The 18,141-nt window shown below is 38.8% G+C and overlaps 1 protein-coding gene across 5 annotated transcripts; it reads right to left on the reverse strand.

Annotated features, from left to right (window-relative positions):
- Window positions 1-12,652: 12,652 nt before the first annotated feature.
- TMEM251 (transmembrane protein 251) lies at window positions 12,653-14,622 on the reverse strand. 5 transcript variants are annotated; one of them, XM_036737278.1, is made up of 3 exons: window positions 14,569-14,600; window positions 13,784-13,890; window positions 12,653-13,480 (listed from the first exon to the last, which is right to left on the reverse strand). In XM_036737278.1, the coding sequence occupies exon 3, from the start codon at window positions 13,462-13,464 to the stop codon at window positions 13,069-13,071; it is 396 nt and encodes a 131-aa protein (XP_036593173.1). In that variant the 5' UTR covers window positions 13,465-13,480; window positions 13,784-13,890; window positions 14,569-14,600; the 3' UTR covers window positions 12,653-13,068. The 5 variants fall into 5 exon arrangements, with proteins under 5 accessions (XP_036593173.1, XP_036593171.1, XP_036593172.1 ...); XM_036737276.1 differs by lacking the exon at window positions 13,784-13,890 and adding an exon at window positions 13,970-14,089 and having other exon boundaries at window positions 14,569-14,590; XM_036737277.1 differs by lacking the exon at window positions 14,569-14,600 and adding an exon at window positions 13,970-14,056.
- Between the last annotated feature and the right edge of the window lie 3,519 nt (window positions 14,623-18,141).

The following is an 18,141-nucleotide window of genomic DNA, read 5'->3' on the forward strand; positions in this document are numbered from 1 at the left end:
ATTTTACAGATCTGAGGCCTAGGGCAATTAAGGAACTTGCCCAAGTCATATACACACCTGCAGGGTTTGAACCCTGGTCTTCTGATTCCAGAGCCATTTCTCCTAAGTTATACCACACTGCCTCCACATATGCAAAATGGAAAGAAGAGCAGACTAACAACTTGGGGATATAAGGAAAGGCCTTTTGAAGGAGGTGGTCCTTAAGCTGTACCTTACAGGTGAGCTAAGGGTTCAAGAGTGAGAGCTGATAAAGGAGGGTCCTCCCAGCGCAGGGACCAATAGCCCATGCAGAGAGAGAGAAGATGACGTTGCTTGTGGGGAAGAAAAAGGAGGCAAGAGTGGGGAGGCACATGATCTGCCTGCAAAGTTAGGCTGGATCCATATTGTGAAGCACGTTAATATAAATTTTAAATTAAAAAAACCCAACAGTATGTATCACATAGTCTGTAAAATCATCCCAAGTAGTAACTTAACGTTTTTCATAATACATATATACACATATATATATAATAACAAATTAAATTTAAACAGTGTTGCATGGTGGCACATAAATGTTATAACCAGACCCTATCCTAATGTTGTGAAATACTTGAGGCCCTGTAATGTTGTTGCCTGTCATCATATTTGTGCGGAACCAATTAATGATGTTAGGGAGGGTATATCTGTATCTTCTAGCTGTTGCTTTTGTTATGTATAAAGAACATGTTATATCATGATTTGTGAGTGATCACATTGCAAAGAGCTGAGCTTGTGCAAGCTTCAAAGCTTTACTACTAAATATAGAAATGACAAGACTTTAGAAGACTGAGTGGAAGGAAAAGGGAACGGAGAAATGAAGAAAAGGGAAACCCTTGCGTGACACCCCAAGAAAATTCTGTGCTCCTTATTGACTTATACCTGGTGATTAAATACTTCTATAAAGTTGCTTTTAGGACACACACACATAAACACACATACATTTATTATAACTGTCTGAATTGTGGATTTTGCAAGAGCTCATTAGTTAAAAAAGCTCAAACCAGTACTATATTGTAAAAGCTTGATGGGCTAATTTCTGTGCTGAAATGTTATAAATTAAAAAAACACAAACGAGGTCTTGGGAATATACGGGTGTGAACTGTTTTCATTTCTGTGTGTGTGTGTGTTAAACGCAACTAAGAAATAAATATTATACCTTTTCAAACTGTCAGTTCCACATTTAACATAATCTTAACTGTGATTTTGTGAAATAAATAGTCTATTAAGTCTGATGGCAAAGGGAATTGGCCTACCATTTTCCTATTGGGTTTAGTTATGGCAGTTGTGCAAATTAATGCAAAGCATATATGAAGAAATTAAATGAAATTTAAAGAATTATAGGATTTGAAAGCAAAATGACCACCAGCCCTTACTTCATGTGCCAAGAAATGGGCCATTGTCTTGGTCGGTCACCGAGACAGGGAAATAAGTGTCTTTTTTGTGTTAGAACAATACATGTGTCCGTTAAGTACATTTTTCCTCCTTCAGCTTACAGATTGAGCATTGAAATACCATTTGTCAGTCTAGGTGGGAGTGGTAGAGCAACCAAATAATTTAAGCTACTATACCTGTTGTTTTTCTAATTAGGAAATGTGAGTAGCCGGATGAGTTAACACGTTCTGAAATCTATACCCAAAGAACAGATAAAGCTGCTGAAATCACATACCTTTCTTAAGCTCTTCAGGTTTGTTTGTCTTGGCACTTTTACCTGCTGCTAAGTGCTGTTACATAATAATCAAAATAATACCAATTATAAAAAGCCCTTTTTAAGTGGTTCAGAATAATTTTTTTCAGAAATTGTAGTTAGACTTACTTTAAAAGAATGGAAAGACAACCTAATGATATTGAAGCATAATGAAACAGTGTTCATTGCAAGTAATCTTTTAACAAAAAAGCATGTCCTCATTCTCATAGAATTTATATATATATATATATATATATATATATATATACATATATATATGTTTTATTATATTTAAAGTTGATTATACACATTTATTTCTGCAAATTCCAGTGTTCTGACTTTGTCTACTGCATGTGTTTAAAGGCTACATCTTATTAAGGGTTTTCTCTCTCTCTTTATATACATACATACACACACACACACCCCTACATAAAAACACACGTACCCATTTATTAAGTGCTTGGAATACAAATAGAAGTGAAAAAAAATACCTACCTTCAAGGAGCTTCTAATGGCAAAAAAACGCATAAATGGGAGCTGAAAAAAAGAGGAGGGTATCTGTACCAGAAGGTATGGGGAAAAGTCTAGGGAGCCAGGAATAGAACAAGAGCCTGAAATGGTGAACCCAAACAGGAACCCACAAATCAGAGGAGGGAGCTGAAGGGATGGAGGCATCTCCAGGATGAGAATGTGGTTGGTGAAGAGGTGGAAAATTCTGGGGAGTCAGGAGCTGGACCAGGAGAGAAGTGAAATAATACTTCTGTTTATCACCCAGTGTTCTGTATAATTTAAATGCACAAGTTCTAGATAAACTTTGTAAAACCCAAATAAGTGACAAAAACAGATTTGATTGAAAACGGAAGCAATGACCCAGAATTTTTTTTTAGCCTTTTATTTCCTAAGTTTGCTACTCTGAAAACATAAGCTTTGACCATAGCTAAGAGGGGAAAAGTTAATCTCTGAAATAACAAGAATTAATTCTTTTTCAAATTTTATTAATATTTTGTTTTTTTATGGCAGGCATATCCCAGCATCCCACCCATAGGACTCTCCTCTACATCAAAGAAATAAAATTTTCCAGTACTGAAACTGACAAATATGCAGTGTCCCTTACCTGTAGCTTATGATCTCTCTGAGAAGAACTATTTGTTTGGTAGGAGAGTTAAGCCCAGTACAGAACATAAAAAATGAGCCAATAGGTTTTATACAAGACTCACGTAATGACCACTTTTGGAAGAATGTAAATCATGATGAATTAAATGCAAATTAGATTTTTAAAAGTAAGTTAATTTGATATAAATTTGTTCTTCAGTGAATATAATACTGTGATCTGGCTCCAGGATACTTTTATAGTTTTATGCAGTTCATAGTTGCTTGGGTAAAATATTGGTTTATGAATTTAAAACCTTTTAGAAAAAGATGACTTAGATAAACAGAGTCATGAAAACAACATATACAATGAATACAGCAATGTAAATGGAAACAACCAATAACCACGAAAATGAATTTTTCAAAGTGCAGGCTTGGACCCAAAGGAGATAGGAAACGATATCTCCCCTTCACCACTTCCTCCACTCAGAGGTAGGGAAGGTGACGGGAGATCCATGGGTGTGGTACATTGCATATATTGCCAGATTATTTTTTTTTGCTATTTTGATTAATTTTGCTATTTGTTTTTTGAAAAATATTCTTGGTTATATGGGATGGCTGTGGTGGGGGTGGGGGCAGCGAGGAAGCAGGATACAAGGAAAAATTTAGGCTGTCAGTACAATTTTTATTTTTCAAAAAAAGATGACTTAAGAAGAAAATTGTTCCTGGAAAAATGTGAAAAATAATACGAAGGATAAGTTCAATTTTTCATCTTTTGAGAACAATTCTATTCACCAAGTACTTATTAAAGGAGTTACTATGTGCAAGGCGCTTAGGTACACACTGGATAATACAAAAACAAAAATGGAAAAAGGCTTCTGCCCTCAGAAAGATTATATTCCAGCAGGATATAACATATAAAAGTAAATACAAGATAATTTGAGGATATGGAAAGACCATTTAGAATTAGGGAATTGGGAAAAGTTTTGTGTGGAAGTTGGCACTTGAGCTGCCCCTTGAAGGAAGCCACAGATTCAATTCATAGGAGACAATTTGTGGAAAGGCCCAGAAACAGTAAGAGGCTGCCAAGTTGGGGAACAGTAAGCTATCTGGTTTGGCTGAAATGTAGTGTGGGATTCATATGAAATAAGTCTGAACCACAATGGGAGGGACTTTAAATGTCGAGTTGCAGAGTTTACTTTTGCCTAAAGACAAAAGGTAGCCACTGACAATTTCTGAGCAGGAGCTGACATGGTCAGACATGCTTCAGAAAGATTATTCAATGTGGAGAATGCACTGGAGACAGGTACTTTCAATTGCTTTCCAAGTTAGAGTTCAAAAACAAGTACAAAACAGCTACAACAACAAAACCAACCACATTTTTTTTATAGGCTTAAACTATTCTATGAGACTTTGTTAGTATTTGGAATGTGTGCAGAATGCAGACTTTCCTGTGTTCTTTTACATATGGTTATAAATTATTGAGAGTAATCAAATTCTGCTTCAAGTATCGGTAGTAAATATCTATAATCCCAAATTACCAAATTTATATTTTAGGAATAAAAGGTTTAAATTAGGAAGTTACCTGAGAGATAGCTGGAAAAGTTATAGAGTATTTGATGTCATTTAAGCGTAAGTCAGGAAGGGGACTCAGCTTTTTTATTAAATGTTGATGCCCATTTCATTCATATAGTAGAACTTGAGAACTCTTTTTTTTTCCCTTGATCATACCCTCAAGCAGATTACAATCTAGAAGAGGGACAAGACACAAACATGGAGATTGCACAATATTACCAAAGTGCAGGGGTGTAGGACCCTGCTATGTGAGGTGGGAGATGAAGAGGTTATTACCACCTATGCTACTACTGCTACCAATGGTAGCAGATCACAGAAGGCTTTGTGCACATGGTAACATTTGAGTTGGGCTTTAAAATTTTTTTTCTTTTTAATTTGTGGCATGTCTCCATTTTCCCATTCCCTACCCCTCTGCCCTCCCGTGGCATCATATCTGACTTGCAAAATGTCCTGAAATGTTGCCAGCAGAACTAGTAACTGTCCATCTGGAATGCAAGGAGGTTGGCCACAACCCATAAATGCAGGGAAGCAGTAGCGATGTTAGGTGTCTTTTGAAGGCTATAGCACTAGAGCCAATACAAACTCAACTGCCACTGTTTTCTCCAACTGTAATAAACTCTTGCCTTAATACTTCCTGAACAAATAATGACCGAAGTGAAGATTTTCACGAATGCTTTCTTGTTTTAAAAAAAAAAAAAGTATCCTATCAACTTCAGGCTGTGTTGAATTCTGTAGAACCATCAGGTGTATTTAATGCCAAATGGCACTAAAATGCCCAGCCAGAGAAAAAATGCACAGGCTGTTTTGTTGGCCTTTTAAAAACTGATTAAAAGGAACAGTATCTGTGAACTCTGCTACCTACTTTATGATTAGAAATGTCTGCAACCAAAGGATAAAAAACTTTGGATCTAATAATAAGAATACACAAACAATAAGAAACTTTAAGCTCAAATATTTTCCTGAAAAAGGAGCCCTTCATAATATGATTGTCTTTGTGTACTTGGTATCCAACAGAGACTAGATGTAAGACAATCATCTTATTTCAATATTGTGCATGTTGCCATTACAGGCAGGACAAAAATCATTGGTTTTATGCAAACTACTAAGAAAATGTAGGTCCAGAATGATCTGCTTCCAAAATTTTCTTATGGGAAAAAAGGATACCATACTTTTGATTAAATAATTGTATGAGTGATTAATGGCAGATGTGGAATAAAATCTGGGAACTTTTGATTCTTAGTCCTTTGTTCTTTCTACTCTGCCACATGGCTTCATAAGAAGTAGGGAGAGAAACTGAAACTCAAGAGTACGGATAAGAGCAAGCTATACTCCTCATTCAGGGACAGCCCGTAAGACTGGCAGCTTCCCAGAGCTTGTCTTTGTGTTCACAAACCATTCCACGTGTGAAACACTAATTGATAAGGGCTTCTTTTTAGTCTCCAGGAAAACCTTCATCATTCTCATACATTTGAAAACAAGACTGGCAATTCCCTTGCAATCATTATTCAGTGATAATTTTTTTTGTGTACCTAAGTATAGATGAAGGCTGGATTATGGAACTAACAGTAACTCATCTGTAAAATGGGGACAGTGATAGCACCTACCTCCCAGGGCGGTTGTGAGGCTCAAATAAAGTAATATTTGTATGGGGCTTAGTACAGCGCCTGGCACACAGTAGGTGTTATATAAATGCTAGCTATTATTCAATTGAAGTTTCTTAATTTGTAAATTGTGCCAGTTTGTGAATTTTACAAACCTTTGAAAGATAAATAAGTGTTTTGTTGCTTTTGACCAATTTCAACATCTGGGTTTTTTTTTTTAAAGTAGCCACAATGATTTTTACTTAAAGTGTAAGTCTTGTAGACACTGAAAAATTACAATGGAAATGAAGAAAACCAATTATCCAAACAAATTAAATCTCCTACAACCTTATTTTCAAAGAAAAACAACCTTCCCACCAGAAGAGAGCACACTGAGTAACTATCCCCAGAGGACTAGGATAGGAAGAAGAGGCATCTTATGAGTTCAGTGAGTCCTAGACGTGTAATTTACTACCTGTGTGATCATAAGTGTGTAACCATTGCTACAATACTCGGCCTTCTTTTCTGCAAGTGTGAAGCATGCCCTACCTCAAAGAACTGTAAGGAAAGTACTTTGTAAAGCTTAAAGGGGCTATTTAAGTGATTTATTATAATTGTACCAACAAGAGCAGTAGAGCCCAGAGGTTTTTGTATGTATAATGAATGCCTTCTTGTAGAAGAGTTGGGAGACAGTGTATATGGCAAACACCAAACAACGACACACAAAAAAACTGAAATTAATTGTATTTTAACACAGGAAACAAGTGGCCACTGATATGGGAGTCATTTCTACATTAGTCATCTGTACAGTTATACCACTGACTTTTTAAATCAATATCAGGGTAGAAGAATAGAATGAGAACGTGTAGTGTGTAGGTGAATCAACTCTGACTGAAGCTACTGATGCCAAAAAAGAAACAGGCCTAAGGAGAAATATCAGGGCACTATTCACTATTTACTAAAGAAATTTAAACAATATAAATCAATTGCCATAAAGGAAGACCAAAAGAACCTAGAAGCCAAAGTCAGCAAACATTTAGTCCACTTGCCAAGGACAGAAATATGGCAGCCCAAGGCAACATTACTATAGAACATAAATTCATCTGTACAATCTTGTGGAAAAAGGACAGTTGCTTACTGTAAGGGCCCACTGAGGCAGTTCAGGCTTGGAACATGGCTCCTGGCCAATCAGGGAGCAAGGGCCCCTGAAACTGCTGAGGAAAGGATAAACACAACCTCTGTTCCCATCGCTAGATGTCTCACATGTGCAGATGTTTATAGAATATAACATCCACGGCAGGTGTCCTATCTTGACTGGTAGTCTGGACTGAACTATGTATCCTAGAAAAGATATAAAACAAGTATACTGCACTAATAAACAGCTTTTGTTCACCAACATGGCTCGCTTGGCCCGTTCCTTCTCCTCTCAGCGCATCGCCAAATCTGTCACTCGTGCTGGCTGCTGGCAGTTTACAATACACTTCATGAAAAAGTGAGATGCAAAAGAAGGAAAAGCAAATTTAAAGAAAGCTTGGTGAAAGATACAACCAGATAAAAGTCATGCTGAGAAATATTTAAGAATGAAAATGATTAGAGGATAATAAAATATGGAGGCACCTAGGTAGCCCAGTGGATAGAGCACTGGGCCTGGAGTCAGGAATACCTAAGTACAAATCCAAGCCTAAGACTAGCTGTGTGACCTTAGGCAAGTCACTTAACTGGTTTGCTTCAATTTCCTCAACTATAAGAGGGGGATAACAGCATTTGAGGATTAAATGAGATGTTTGTTAAATGCTTAACACAGTGGATGGGACACAGTAGGCACTATGAAAATGTTTATTCCTTTTCGTTCTCCTTCTCCAAGTACAAGAAATGAAGATGTATAAAAGTTTTATTTTTAATAACAAACTTTCCTGATGATCAATATCAGGATAGCTATCTTGTTTGGAATCTGATGTCACAGTCCCAAATGTCCCATATGAGGGAGTGGAAATGGCCCTGAAGAAAACAAATATGGGAAAAGTAAGATGGACTAGAGCAGGGGTGGGGAACCTGTGGCCTTCTAGGTCCTTGGGTGCAGCCTTCTGACAGTCCAAGTTTTACAGACAAATCCTTTTATTAAGGGAATTTGTTCTATGAATTTTGGATTCAGTCAAAGGGCCAAAGGGTGGCACTTGAGAACCTAGAGGGCCAGATGTGGCCTCAAGGCCATAGGTTCCCCACCCCTAGTAGAGCAAACAAAATATTTTTGTGCTGGAAGTGATCAATTCTTACAATATATGGAGATGATACAAAAGATTTAGAAAAATCTTGTAACTTACTATTACCCCCAAAAGACAACTGATGATATCAATCATTACCAAGCCATAGGACTATTTTACCATCTCTGCAAAGTGTTTACAAGAATAATCTATGCACACATCAAGGGCATTGGGGCAGCTAGGTGACACAGCAGACAGAGCATTGGACTTGGACTCAGGAAGACCAAAGTTCAAATCTAGCCTCAGATACTTACTAGTTGTATGACCCTGGACAGTTCACTTAGCCTGTCTGTAAAATGAAAAGAGCACCTACCTCCCAGGGTTGTTATGAAGATCTAAAGAGATATTTATCAAGTACTTTGAAAACCTTAAAGTTCTGTATAAATGCTAGCTATTATAGTTACTAGATTTGAGAAGGGAACAGGCATGCTTTTATGAATGATCATCTATGGCAGACCACATCATTATTGTCACATAACTGACTGAAAGACATGGAGAACACACAATCCCAGTGTTCATCAAGTATAAAAAAGTGTTTGTTTCAGTAGAGTACATCACTACCTTAAAGGCTCTTCCAAAAGATTTCTCCCACGCTTATGTTAAAATCATCCAAAATTTCTTAAGAAAGGTAACAACATAGATAACTGTTGATGACTGATTTTTATTATTAAGAGCAAGCCATAAAACATAATTATATGCTTGTCAAAGGTATGGAGATATCCAGCACAGGGTCCAAATGGTTTCCCTAGAGGAACTTCCCAGAGATAGGGAGGTCTTCCAAATGCTCCTGTTTCTGGACATCATTGTGCTGATTACATCAAACCCCTAGAACACTGCACAGCTTCCCGAAGTCCATGATTATTTAAGAGTTTGAAAAACTAAATGGATGAAGAATGACTATTGTCCAGAATATGACATACAGAGTTGATTCACCAATACATATATCTTGGAGAAACCATGCACATGGACAATGAATGGGGTCCAAAATCGAACAAGAGGGGGAAACTGCACATTTTAATAAATTAATTCTAAATGAAAACTCTCTAAAGAATTAAACTAGCAAGTCATCCAAAGAATAGTGGTGTATAGGAGCAGAGTAGTAATGAGTATGTTGCAACACATTACAAAGAATTGTGCAAGAGGCATAAAGGATATCGACAGAGAAATGTATAACCAGGAAAAAAAAGAGCTGGACACAGGAAGAGTGAGAGAAAATTAATGCACAGTTCTTGTGCTGCACTAGTATCCATGCAATGTCCAAAAAACTGGACTGATGCCGCTAGAATGCCCCTTCCCTCTCGTGAAGGATTTATAGGACGATGTAGAAGTTACCCAGGATAGCATAGGTAAGTTGTGATCTGTAAATACTCATATTGATGAGGTCACAGATCCAAAGTATCAAAGAACCAGTGTGCCCTAGTCATAAAAATGAAGGGCTTGTACAGTGTACGCAAATTGCTAAGGCCGTAATTTCTTTGAGACATTATTCTAGCACTCAGCTGATCTTTAGGGTCAAAACTGCCTCTATTTTAAGATGTGGTCCAGGAAACAGTGAATGGTAGACTGCAAGTTTCTATTTAAATCTTTAATAAAAGTAGTGGGTCACATCGGGGCAGCAGCAAAACCTTTTGGGATCATAGCTTTAAATACAAGTGCTCTCCAAAGCCAAAGGTTTGCTAGAAAGTGGAACACTACGGAGATTGCAGGAGGAAGAATGTTTCTAGCTTGAAATGACTATCTCAAGGTCCCTGATCATTACTTTAGATTCCATCAGTATTAGAACAGAAACTTCACCTCCAGTTCATCTCTACTCATTCTGATTTCCTATTTCATAGTTTGGCAGGCTGGATGTCAAGCATTTAAATGACTCCTAAACTCTAAACTCAAAGTAAATCCCGGGGGTACGTTGAATATTAGTTACTTTGCACATCAATAATGGGGATTTCCAAGGATACCCAATTCATGAAGTCTTTATCTTTGATGTTGACCTGAACTAGGCTCAACAATGAATGTCTGCTGAAACAGCGTCACAAATAACCTCTCTCTTATTTATCCAAGATAAATGAGTCATGCTAGCCTAGGTTAGACTACTTAACTTTTTATATTGCCTTCCGAGGCTGCTGAAGTCCCTTGGAATGGGCAAATAGGTTGTTTAGTGATAATGTGGTGATGAAGCAGACTACCAGAACGTTGTACAAGGTTTTCCAACAACAGTGTACACTCAACCAGACCTCTTGTTCTCTCAATTAAATTCTTCTGCTTTGTTTTTAAAGCATTAAGTATATGGAAATAAACTACTCAGAACCATGATCCAGAATTAAAATTTGCTATATGTCTAAAAGAATGCACAAATTGAAGAACCCATTACTTGGTCTTCTAGATTCAAGAATAAACCATTTGTAGATTTTTAGAATCATAGATTAGACCTAGAAGGAGCCTTGGAGACCTAATCCAACCCTTTTTATCAATGAGGAAACAGTCTAGAGAGGCTAGGTTGTTGTCCAGCAGTTTTCTCAAGCTTGTAGCTTGCAAAAACAGAGCCAGAAATCATAAGGATGTTTCCCCAGTTTTACACTTATCTGATATGGATATTACTATAGTTAAGGCAAGATTTATGAAGGACAAGACAGGAAGCCACTAGAATTAATGGAAAACTGATAAATAGCAGACCCAGGATTCAATCTCCAGGCCTTTCAATCTAAATATAACCTTTCCACTACATTCCGTTTTAGAGCTTGAGAATAAACGGTATGACGCACAAAAAGGAATTCAAGAAGAACTTTAATATAAAAGACCCTAAAAAAACAAACAATAAAAGAACTATTTCATTGGGTGACATCATTCTTAGATGATCCCTTGAAAAGAAAATGTTCTAAACTTTTAAAGCTGTGCAATTAAACCCTAAACTCTAAATTCAGGATTCAGGTCCATATGGCAAAGGCTTTTGAATCAGAAAAATCTAGTTATTAACTAGAGAGATGTGACTTGGGCTTGTTGAAGCTCTTTTATGAGCCTGCAGGGGCTAAAAAAGTCTTTAAAAACATTTAAGCATTCAAAAACACATAGGGGTATTCACTCATTCTATGTTATGGACCCATGGTGTAATCATAAATGACTTGGTCATGGTTTCTAAACAGTAATAAGGGGTGTGACTACATGCGTTTAAAAAAAAGAATTACCTTCTAGACAGTAATTAGGGCACTCCCTTCTCTGAATTCCCATTTTTTGGTACCATTTTTATGTTCTTGAACATATAGTGCCATAGATCTTTCACATATGTAACTTTTATCTCCAACTAGACTGTCAGTTTCTTGAGGGTTTAGATTGTTATACATTTTTTAAAAGTACTTGCCTACTATAAAGAAAAGCACTATAGTGGTTACACATGACTGAAGTCATTTTATGAAATTAGGAACCCAAACATCACTGCCCAGAATCATAGGGCTAATCTCTTAAGGCCAGCTAAATGCTGAAATTTTGTTCTTCAAAAGCTTAGACCTTGTGACAAGATCTTTATCAGCAGATCTCTTCAGTACATCAAAGCTATCTTTCTACAAAGCTACCTATCTTAAAAACTGAAAACTGCAATTTTTTTGGTAGCTAGGTCTGCAAACTGATCAGGAAGTGCCTAAATTCTTATGACCCACATGAACCTCCTGTCATAGTTTGCCAACCAGCAGACTACAATTTGGTGAATAAACATTAAAGCGTCTTAACTTTTGGCATTGTGCTCAAGGCAGAATGCCTGTCCAGTCTTTCAAATGAAAGCTTGACAAAGCCAGCTCTCTAAGCAGATCCAGCACTCTCCATTCTATGCAAATTTGCTGGTCACCTAAGTAATTTTTCCATCTTTCAACAACTTACCCCAAGATTAGGAACTACAGTTTCCATTCTTAGCTCCCGGTATAATTGTATACTTCTAAGGCTGAAATACTTAGGATTTTAAATGCATCAGTGTAAAATTTTGTCCTTCTGTTAATGACCTAAGATAGTAATACCAAAAAATCCTGAGTTACTAAATATGAAAACATAAGCTATTTAAGTAATAGCTTCAGTACAGGAGCAGAGGTACAAAGCTTGTGGCCTGATAACTTAATGATGCAGTACTCTTGTTAGATTTCCATAAGACATCTTTCTTCGTTGAGGTAGAAATTAAATTCTGACCTTGGAACAGGAGAAAAATTCTTACACCTCTACAACTTCCAAAATTTAAAACTTTTTTCAGCTATTCCCTCAAAAAAGTGATTAAGAGCCATCAATAATTAATAGAATCCTGAAGTTACCTTTCTTATGAATAGAACAAATTCTATATAAATCAAAACAGCCCAATACTATATGCACCATTCTTCATAAGTTCCGAGAAAGTAAATAGAACAGCTTACCTATATGCAACAAGATAAATCTTTGTTAAGTTTGTAAAATTTAAAGAGAAGGAAACCAAATACTTAAGCAAAATTTAAATTTTATAATCATGTTAGGAACTTTATACATTTAATACAAAGGAAGTGTCCATATCTACTCATTTTTGCCAAAAGGAAAGATTTCTGAATCATTATTTCCTTGCACAATAAAACAAAATCAGAGTCCATATGTATGTCCTCTAGACGCTGTAGGTGGAATGACATGATCTTGCTTCTAAAGAAAATTTGAATAACATCCTTAGTTGAAGTTAGCATGATTGCAGCACTGTATACCATTGTCTACCTAAAAATTCATTATTAAAAAATTGCCTCTCGTCACATTTCAAAAAGAAAGGCTCAGTCCAACCACAACTTCCTCTGTAAATTTGAGAACCCCAGTCTTGTGATTAAACTTGATACAGTACTTGCAGTTTTATAATTACTTAAGAAAAGTGTTCGTTTTATGTATCAATCAGTTGCAATCTGCTGATCTGATTAGAAGCTTTGACAAAAGTTTGGTGGCGATTGCAAATAATTGCCAGGCATATAGGAATGATACAATAGCCCACAGTTTTGGGGTCAGCTCTTGTGCAAGAATAAAGGAACAAAAACATCTGTAAGTATGGGATTAGAAAAATAATCGTCCATAGCCAAAAAGGCAGAGAAAGTAGTCGAGCTTTCAAGGAATGTGTCCATGTGGTTCCTTCTTGTGGCTCTTTTGGATGTTGCTGAACGTGTTCCAATGCTAGTCTGTTGTAAGTTTCATTGATTTCAAAAACATAGTAAATTGCAGCTGCACTTGCTAACAGATACAGCCCCACTCCAATCCATCCCATCCTCTGGCGGAAGTTCATCATTCTCCATGCTCTGTGCCTTAAAATGAAAGAATACATATAATTGAGTGCTGTAGAGAATGCAATAGCTCTATTAACCTTATTGGCTTCAAAAATGGAGTACTTTAAGATTTAGAAAATTCATGTTTTGCACTTAGCTTTCAAAAACCATTATGAAATTTAAAAGTCACACAAATTGCTGAATAAAAGTGTCTAGTACCAGCATGCTGAATATTCACCGCTTATATGTTTAACTGGTTGACAATCTCACAGTTATAAACAAAATGACATCCTGTTTAAAAGTTTAATGCTCTTTTTTTTTAAGTATAGTTCAAGTATGTACCTCTAGTTGAAAATTGGAATCAGGCCAGCCTCCTGAGGAGCGTTTCACCTCTTTTAGTTGTTCAAATATTTTCTTTTTGGCACAGATCTAGGGCTTTAAATGTTCTCCTGAAAAAAGTTTTAACATACAACTCAAACCAACTCCAGGAAACCTAAACTTAAACACTGTAACTCTTAAAACACTTACAGAGCTCCCATCCTTCCTTTTCTCACGGCAAGAGTTACAGAGTCAATTAGCTCAGAATACTTGGAGCGTTTTGGCATTTCAGAGGAGGCGACCACAAAAGAACCGAAATCCTCTTCCGAACTGATCTCAAAAGAAAGTGATAGCCCGAGTTTCCCCAAACTTCCCCCAGTTACTACTCTCTGCCCAGACCAAACGAGGCAGGCAAACACGCATAGCATCACTCAGGACTAAGCACCACGAGCAGTCCCCGGGTCCAGGCACAAGGGGTAGGGGCTGGAAGTGATTAACAGAAGCGTGACCAAGCCCTCAGTCATGTGGACCGCCCAAACCACCGGCCCCGCCCCCACTCGGCCACGCCCCAGAGCCTCCCACCACATCCCCGGGACCGCTCGCTATCTCGCTCTCAGTCTTCCTTCTGGAGTCCAGCAGCCAACCCAGGCTACGGGACGGGTCCGCCGGCGCCTCGGGACGGCACCACGCCCTCCCTGGGAGCCCCGCGCCGCGCCGCGGCCGGCGGAGGGAAGGTCGGGCGGAGGCCCCGCGCCCAGAGCTGAAGGGACCGGACATCCTGGATTCCCCGGGAAGATCCCGGATCTCACCTTCCTGTCCCAGGCGTCCGGCTGTCCCTGAGACCGCCGCAGATAGGAGCTTCCGGCCTGTACCGGAAGCCGTTCCAGCAGGGGGACCGGAAGTCCCGCCTTCCCCCAGGCGGGCTAAACACCACGCCACGCCCCACCGTGCACCGGCCGGAGCTAGGGCGATCCCTGGCCTGAGGGTAGAGGGCACGGGGACGTGGCCCCCTCCTCACCTTCCCCACTCCTTTCCTCGGAGGCAGTCTTGTGGAGGCATAGATTGGCCTGGGGGTTGGGCTCTGTTTTCCGCGTTCTTTCTGGGTTTGTGCGTCGGGGGTGGGGTGAGAGTGGGAGGGGTCCCTGAACCTCGGTTTTCTCTGTAAAGCGAGATTCACTATAAATTCACCGGATTAGAGATAGAATGGATTTGTGACTGTCGCACCGCAAAGCCTTCGTTTTACCGAGGATGAAACATGTTTTCGTAGCCCTAGCCTCGGCCTCCCACTTGCATTCTTCTCAGCTCTATTCTTCCTATCCTTACCCAGTTTCTCAGCCTTGTTTTCCCCCAGTAAGAGGTTGTTGAGTCGTTAATGAGCGCGGCCTACTCTTCGTGACCCCATTTGGGGTTTCTTTAGCAAAGATACTGGAGTGGTTTGCTGTTCCGTTTTCTGGCTTATTTTTTACAGGTGAGGAAACTGAGGCAAACAGGGTGAAGTGTCTTGCCCAGGGTCACACAGCTAGCAAGTGTCTGAGGCAGGATTTGACCTCAGGTCTTCCTGACTCCAGCCCGGCACACTGCACTACCTAGCTGCCCCCAAAATGTAGTAAACGTTAGTCGTTAAGTTGATAAGCATTTGTTAAGCATCTACTATGCGCCAGGCACTGTGCTAAGCACTAGTAATACAAAAGAAAAAAAAACACAAATGAGTTGTCCAGGTATTTGGGTTGCAAAGAAAAAACCAAGAGTTCCTTCAAGACCATATTCAGCTGGGGAGATATTACATGTACCGGGATATATAAATGCAAAATAGATTTGAGGGAGAAAGAGCACTAGTAACTGGAAAGGCATTAGGAAAGGGCTCACTTAGGAAGTTGAAGCTGAACTGAACTTTAAAGAAGACTAGGGAAGCTGAGAAGCAAAAAACGAGGGCCACCTGCATTTTAGGAATAGGGCAGATGTGCAGACACATGAGCTAGAATACTGAATTTGGGAGAACAGCTGGAAGACCAAAAATGCGTAGAGTAGCTGTAGGAAAATTATTTGAAATAAGGCTAGAAAGGCAAAACTTCCAGACAGAGGAATTTGTATTTGATCCTGGAAGCAGTGTCGTAGTTTGTCCTGTCTGGAAAAGGACTGTGACATCAGGGAGGTTATGCCATGACATGCAAGTGAATTGGATTTAAGTGAGGGAGAGCTGTGCAAAATCACCATCAGGGTCCAGTGGCTGGATATAGATCCAGATAACTGGAGATGGCCGTGGATGCAGTAACTGAAGGATTTTGAGCAAGGGAGGTGCATGGTCATCAGTTTTCTCCCTATCCTCCTTTCTGTTTCCTTGACTCTATTCTCCCCTATTCTCCTTTCATCTCTCTTTCCAGTGCTCATCACCTACATTCTCCCCAGATTTACTTCATAGAGTCTTGAAGCTTAGTGTCTCAGAATCCTAGAGCTGTAAGGGACTTCATAGATCTGTGCTTGTACCTCCTCCCTCACAAAGTTGTGAGGATCAGATGAACCATAGATGTTGGATAAAAACCTTTTATAATCACAAAATACCAAATTTTTTTACTATAATACAAGCTCTTTGAGGGCAGGGACTGTTACGTAATTTTGTCTTTCCACCTAGCTCAGCACCTAGCACAGTACTCTGTGGTCACACAGTACACAGTGGTCACTTACATACTTATTTGTAACACCACATCTCTCCAAACATGGGGTTCCTGAGAAACAGCCCTCCAACACTAGGTGCTGATAGAACACTGAAAGGGTTGTTACTGCTGATTGGATGAGGATTTTTGTGAATTAAGGCATTCAGTAAATTGGTACACACTGTGGAGGCATTCAAGAGAAGGAAGTCTGGCTAGACTATGACAAAAGGCAAGTTTGGACTTTTAAAGGGCAGAATGGAAATCTGGGAGCCACAGACATGAGGAAGCTGGCCTCCATCATGCCCCTTGATTCCCAGTGCCTAAAACACCAGAAAATGCCTAGAAAAGACTTTTCTTGGTGAAATTTCTTTCGTTCCTTGACCTGAGATCTCTCATTTCTAGTCAAAGAACTCTTAATTTTGTGCATGTTTTGGACTAATCTAAAATCTGTGTGACTTCCCTGATTTCTATTTTTGTGTTTAAACTGATAAAGAGAAGTACTGGCTATATATATAGTCAACTTTTTGGGTAACCAACAATGGGTGGGAGGGACCTAAGCTGGTAGTAGTAGTCTGAGTGATACTGTCTTTGAAAGGGATCAAGGAAAATGCTTCCATTTGAAACCTGTCGTACCCCTAGACTACAGATATTTTATTGCAGTGGATAAATATACTCCAACCTAATACCATTCTTGGAGGTGGAAGGAACGAATTGATTTGAGAATGTCTAGATAATGAGGATATACATATAGAGAAACAGGGCCTCTCCATTACCTCACCATGCACTTCCAAAAGCAAGTTCACCAAGCGACATTTCTGAATGTTGATCTCCAGCCCTGAACATGGTGGTGGTCTTGACATCTTTACCTTGAGAAGAGTAGAAGTGGTTTTGAATCAGGCTTGACCATCAAATCTTCACTATGTGACTCAGTTGTGAGATGCCTAGGACCCAGCAATATTCATGGACCTCTCTTTGCTATGGACAAACTAACTGCTTTGAGGACAGTAGGCACAACCAGAAAAAAAGTAATATCCAAGGGAAAACATACCAACAAAGAATCATAGATAACATCTGGGCAGTTTCAGAGATGCCTTTCACTAAGGTTTCTTCTCCTTTAACTCCACCAAATATCTACAGGTCGTGCAACAAAATAACTCAGTTCCCCACATTTATCTAACTTCTGAATCTATCAACCTCATCATTCCTCTAAAAACCTCACCATTCTTCTGATCTTGCCTAGATCTGAAGGAAGGACCCCCTGGCTATTTTCAGGGGCTTAAAGTTGAGTTGAGGAAGGTGGAAAAAAAAAAGCTCAGTGGAAAACCAAATATTCCTATATAAAGGTTGAGGGAAAATACCAGTGCTTACCTTATAGGCTTGCAATTCTGACTTCCTTTGTCTATTTTGATTTCATTTTGTGGATAGGTTCCTGCAAATCCTAAGGGAAGAAAAGAATTTTTTAAATTTCAGAATGATTAATTTATGAGGGCAAAGTTGAATCTTCTCATTCACATACATGCACACACACTTCTCAAGAACCAAGACAATCTTGTTTTTCTATTTGGATTCATAGCGCTTAGCCTAGTACTTGATATATAATAAGAGCTTAATATATAATTTTCATTCATCATTTTCTTCTTTCATCTTCCCCTCACAGTTCTTGGGGGTATTCTTGAGGAGGTGATGGGGCTCTGCAAATTCTACAGCTACCGCCCTTGACCATTATCTCCC

Source organism: Trichosurus vulpecula, chromosome 8 (assembly GCF_011100635.1).
Source record: "Trichosurus vulpecula isolate mTriVul1 chromosome 8, mTriVul1.pri, whole genome shotgun sequence".
NCBI lineage: Eukaryota > Metazoa > Chordata > Mammalia > Diprotodontia > Phalangeridae > Trichosurus > Trichosurus vulpecula.

Coding starts and splice junctions, on each gene's coding strand:
- TMEM251 (XM_036737275.1), bottom strand. CDS start 14,187: ATGCTATGCGTGTTTGCCTGCCTCGTTTGGTCTGGGCAGAGAGTAGTA. Junction 13,481..13,969: donor AAAGGAAGGATGGGAGCTCT/GTAAGTGTTTTA, acceptor TTTCATTTTAAG/GCACAGAGCATGGAGAATGA.